The 6,000-nt window shown below is 39.5% G+C and overlaps 1 protein-coding gene across 2 annotated transcripts in view; it reads right to left on the reverse strand.

Moving 5' to 3' along the window:
* Positions 1-4,913: 4,913 nt before the first annotated feature.
* The window catches only part of anxa5b (annexin A5b), a 27,343-nt gene continuing 26,256 nt past the window's right edge, over positions 4,914-6,000 (reverse strand). Inside the window, exon 12 of one of the 2 annotated variants that reach the window (XM_082973764.1) lies at positions 4,914-5,298. In XM_082973764.1, coding sequence (XP_082829890.1) covers positions 5,236-5,298 — 63 coding nt within the window. In that variant the 3' untranslated portion in view covers positions 4,914-5,235. 2 annotated transcript variants of the gene reach the window in all.

Here is a 6,000-nt window from a genome sequence, read left to right on the forward strand (position 1 = left end):
TCTATAACAGAGATTCTATGACTACAGTTTCTATAACAGAGATTCTATTACTACAGTTTCTATAACAGAGATTATATGACTACAGTTTCTATAACAGAGATTCTATGACTACAGTTTCTATAACAGAGATTCTATGACTACAGTTTATATAACAGAGATTCTATGACTACGGTTTCTATAACAGAGATTCTATGACTACGGTTTCTATCACAGAGATTCTATTACTACAGTTTCTATAACAGAGATTCTATGACTACAGTTTCTATAACAGAGATTCTATGACTACAGTTTCTATAACAGAGATTCTATGACTACAGTTTCTATCACAGAGATTATATGACTACAGTTTCTATCACAGAGATTCTATGACTACAGTTTCTATCACAGAGATTATATTACTACAGTTTCTATAACAGAGATTCTATGACTACAGTTTCTATAACAGAGATTCTATGACTACAGTTTCTATCACAGAGATTATATGACTACAGTTTCTATCACAGAGATTCTATGACTACAGTTTCTATCACAGAGATTATATTACTACAGTTTCTATAACAGATATTCTATTACTACAGTTTCTATAACAGAGATTCTATGACTACAGTTTCTATCACAGAGATTATATTACTACAGTTTCTATAACAGAGATTATATGACTACAGTTTCTATAACAGAGATTCTATGACTACAGTTTCTATAACAGAGATTATATGACTACAGTTTCTATAACAGAGATTCTATGACTACAGTTTCTATCACAGAGATTATATGACTGCAGTTTCTATAACAGATATTCTATGACTACAGTTTCTATAACAGAGATTCTATGACTACAATTTCTATAACAGAGATTCTATGACTACAGTTTCTATCATAGAGATTATATGACTACAGTTTCTATCACAGAGATTCTATGACTACAGTTTCTATAACAGAGATTATATTACTACAGTTTCTATAACAGAGATTCTATGACTACAGTTTCTATAACAGAGATTCTATGACTACAGTTTCTATAACAGATATTCTATTACTACAGTTTCTATAACAGAGATGTGTTGTCATGTTGTGTTGTTGTCTCAGGACTCTCTTTATGTCGTGTTACTTCCTGCAAATTGAGAAGTCATGTGACGAAACAACAAGAAGAAGAAGTAACTGTATTATGAAGCCAAGATCAATTATATAAAGAATGATGTAAAAAAAACAACTTTGGAATAATTTAATAATTTTATATAGATATTATAGATATCTGTTATTGAAACTGTAGTCATAGAATCTCTGTTATAGAAACTGTAGTCATAGAATCTCTGTTATAGAAACTGTAGTCATAGAATCTCTGTTATAGAATTATTGGCAGAAAAACAAATTCAACATCATCTTCGATTAAATAATATCTTAATAATGATTACTTCATCGGCAAAGTGAGCAGATTTAGGCAGGAAATGCCAACAACAAACAGGGAGCCATCGCATTCACGCATAAAAATAAAATAAAAATGAAAAGAGAAGCATTGTAAGTTCGAATTTTGTAAAGTTAGCGTGGGAGAGGTGGGGAAATTATTGTTATCGATCAATAATGACAAACCTCCTGGCATTGACAACTTTAGATGGAGAGCTACTGAGGATGGTAGCTGACTCTATAGCCACTCTTATCTGTCATATCTTTAATCTGAGCCTGGAGGAAAGTCTTTGTCCTCAGGCCTGGAGGGAAGCCAAAGTCATTCCACTAACCAAGAGTGGTAAAGCCGGCCTTTTACTGGTTCTAACAGCAGACCTATCAGCTTGCTGCCAGCTCTTAGCAAACTGTTGGAGAAAAAAAATGGTGTTTGACCAAATACAATGCTATTTCTCTGTAAACAAATTAATAACATAAAATGCAAATTAATTTATAACATTTTTGACATGCGTTTTTTTCTGGATATTTCTGTTGTTATTCTGTCTCTCACTGTTCAAATAAACCATTAAAATTATAGACTGATCATTTCTTTGTCAGTGGGCAAACGTACAAAATCAGCAGGGGATCAAATACTTTTTTCCCCTCCCTGTAGAGAAGGGCCCTCAACAAGTACTGCACTGACACAATTGACTGATGATTGGTTGAAAGTAATTTATAATAAGAAGGATTGTGGGAGCTGTACTGTTAGATTTCAGTGCAGCCTTTGATATTATCGACCATAACCTGTTGTTGAGAAAACGTATGCATTACGACTATCTATCTAATAGAACTCAAAGGGGTTTCATTAATGGAAGCTTCGCTAATGTTAAACATGTAAAATGTGGTGTACCACAGGGCAGCTCTCTAGGCCCTCTACATTTTATAATTTTACCAACGACCTGCCACTGGCATTATACAGAGCCTGTGTGTCAAATGGGTGGCCAGTAATAAACTGGTCCTGAACATCTCTAAAACTAAGAGCATCGTATTTGATACAAATCATTCCCTGAGTTCTAGACCTCGGCTGAATCTGGTCGTGAATATTGTGAGCAAGTTAAGGAGACCAAATCCCTCCCTCCTCTTTTTTATCTGTCCTTTTGATTTAAATGTTGTTTTGATTGACGCACTAGACATTATGATTTAATGATCGTATGTCTTCCACTGGAGTCTACGTAGGGCTCCTGTTAATGTCACATGTCTACCAAAGAAAATGGAGTGGAATGCATTTCAAGTTCATTTGGACATAGATCTGGTATATATATATACAGTAGTCACCCTTTGCCTTGATGACAGCTTTACACACTCTTGGCATTCTCTCAACCAGCTTCATGAGGTAGTCACCTGGAATGCATTTCAATTAACAGGTGCGCCTCTGTTCAAGTTAATTTGTGTTATTTCTTTCCTCCTTAATGCGTTTTGAGTCAATCAGTTGTTGTCACATCCTGACCATGGTAAGCTGTTATTTTTCTATGGTAGACTGGTCAGGGCGTGACAGTGGGTGTTTTTCTATGTTTTGTATTTCTATGTTTAGGTTCTAGTTTTCTATTTCTATGTTGTTGTTTGTTTGGGATGATGTCCAATTAGAGGCAGCTGGTCCTCGTTGTCTCTAATTGGAGATCATACTTAAGTAGGTTTTTTTTTCCCCCACCTGGTGTTGTGGGATCTTGTTTTTGCTCAGTGAAGCAGAACGTGACGTTCGTGTTTCTTTGTTTATTGTTTTTGTCTAGTGTTCTGGGTGTAATAATAAATATTTATCATGAGCACTCAACACGCTGCATTATCTCAGACGATACGAAAGAGAGGTTGAACAGGCTAGTAAATAGGGGTTGCAACAATTTCGGCAGATAATTTTAGAAAGAAAGGGTCCAGATTGTCTAGCCCGGCTGATTTGTAGGGGTCCAGATTTTGCAGCTCTTTCAGAACATCAGCTTGTTAAAATTCTCAATTATAGTGGATTTATCGGTAGTGACAGTGTTTCCTAGCCTCAGAGCAGTGGGCAGCTGGGAGGAGGTGCTCTTGTTCTCCATGGACTTGACAGTGTCCCAGAACTTTTTGGAGTTTGTGCTACAGGATGCAAATTTCTGTTTGAAAAAGCTAGCCTTAGCTTTCCTAACTGCCTGTGTATATTGGTTCCTAACTTCCCTGAAAAGTTGCATATCGCGAGGGCTGTTCGATGCTAATGCAGAACACCACAGGATGTTTTTGTGCTGATCAAGGGCAGTCAAGTCTGGAGTGAACCAAGGACTATATCTGTTCCTGGTTCTACATTTTTTGAGTGGGGCTTATTTAAGATGGTGAGGAAAGCACTTTTAAAGAATAACCAGGCATCCTCTACTGATGGGATGAGGTCAATATCCTTCCAGGATACCCGGGCAGGTCAATTAGAAAGGCCTGGTCGCTGAAGTGTTTCAGGGAACGTTTGACAGTGATGAGGGGTGTTCGTTTGACCGCGGACCCATAACGGGTGGAGGCAGTGATCGCTGAGATCCTGGTTGAAGACAGCCTACTGGTACAGTAGGGGATAATATGTCATTTCTACTGCTTAGTGTTAACCTCTATGGGATCGGTGTCCCTAAACCGGGAAAGTTGTTGCTCAATATGCGATAATGTGACTTGAACGACTTTGTAAACAACAGCCAATTCTGGGACATAGACATGTCTTATATGGTCAGAAAGCTTAGATTCATGTTAATCTAACTGCACTGTCCAATTTACAGTAGCTATTACAACAACCAAAAAATACCATGCTATTGTTTGAGGATAGTTCACAACAACAAAACACTTTTCACGGCAACTGGTTTGATACATTCACCTCTGAAGGTAAATAATGTACTTACATTCAGTCATCTTAATCTGATTTGTCATCCTGAGGGTTCTAGAGATAAAATGTAGTGTAGATTTGTTTAAAAAAAAAAAGTTTTTATAAATGTAGAAAGTGGGTTCTACAGTTTGACCCCACTGCTGTCTCTGGACTGGAATTGGTAAGACGTTATTTTAGATGAAATGAATTGAAGAGAATTGTAATTCCAGTGGACTTCCTGAACGGACTGGAATTGGTAAAACGTTATTTCAGATGACTGCTTATCATGTGTTGTTATAATACCAATAAAACCTCAAACTAGGGACCACTGAATAAAAGTTAACAGGTCATCTCACTACACAGACAGACAGACAGACAGACAGACAGACAGACAGACAGACAGACAGACAGACAGACAGACAGACAGACAGACAGACAGACAGACAGACAGACAGACAGACAGACAGACAGACAGACAGACAGACAGACAGACAGACAGACAGATAGACACGTCTCACTACACAGACAGACAGACAGACAGACACATCTCACTACACAGACAGACACGTCTCACTACAGAGACAGACAGACAGACAGACAGACACGTCTCACTACACAGACAGACAGACAGACAGACACGTCTCACTACACAGACAGACAAGTCTCACTACAAACCTGCTGTTTAAAATGTTTATTATGTCTTCAGTGTTGTTTTACAAACAGTAAAAACATTTAAAACAGTCTTTAGTTGTTATACTACTGATATTAAAAAACGGACTTCCAGCATTAATATGACTTTAGTGATGTAGATATGAAGCAGAGCAAAGCTTAAAGGATGTTAGCTACAGATACACACAGGGTTAAAGTCTTATCACTCATAACCTATCACGGGGCTGCACCGTGGCCAGCAGAGCCCTCCTATTGGCTTACACAGGACTCAGAGAGTGATTGACAGCTAGAGGGGCCAGTCAGAGCGGATTCAGGGATCGTCGCCACGGTTACGCGTCGTCGCCGCCACAGAGCAGGAGGAGGGCCTTTCGGTAGTCACCAGAGGTATCGCCCTGAAACACACACAGAGGCAGACCATTATGTGATGTCCATAGACAAAGAGAGGCTGGGTAGAGGTAGGAGAGGCAGAGAGAGGTAGGAGAGGTAGGAGAGGCAGAGAGAGAGGGAGAGAGAGGCAGGAGAGGCAGAGAGAGGCAGAGAGAGGTAGGAGAGGCAGAGAGAGGTAGGAGAGGCAGAGAGAGAGGTAGGAGAGGCAGAGAGAGGTAGGAGAGGCAGAGAGAGAGGTAGGAGAGGCAGAGAGAGATAGGAGAGGTAGGAGAGGCAGAGAGAGAGGTAGGAGAGGCAGAGAGAGGTAGGAGAGGCAGAGAGAGATAGGAGAGGCAGAGAGAGATAGGAGAGGCAGAGTGAGGTAGGAGAGGCAGAGAGAGATAGGAGAGGCAGAGAGAGAGAGAAAGAGGTAGGAGAGAGAGAGAGAGATAGCGAGAGGTAGGAGAGGCAGAGTGAGAGGTAGGAGAGAGAGAGAGAGAGATAGAGAGAGGTAGGAGAGGAAGGAGAGAGAGAGAGAGATAGAGAGAGGTAGGAGAGAGAGAGGCAGAGAGAGGTAGAGAGAGAGACACCATTCAAACAGTTTTAGAAACTTTAGGGTGTTTTCTATCCAAAGCCAATAATTATATGCATATTCTAGTTTCTGGGCAGTAGTAATAACCAGATTAAATCGGGTACGTTTTTTATCCGGCCGTGCAAATACTGCCCCC

The sequence above is a fragment of the Salmo salar genome, chromosome 04 (genome assembly GCF_965601325.2).
Source record: "Salmo salar chromosome 04, fSalSal1, whole genome shotgun sequence".
Classification (NCBI taxonomy): Eukaryota; Metazoa; Chordata; class Actinopteri; order Salmoniformes; family Salmonidae; genus Salmo; species Salmo salar.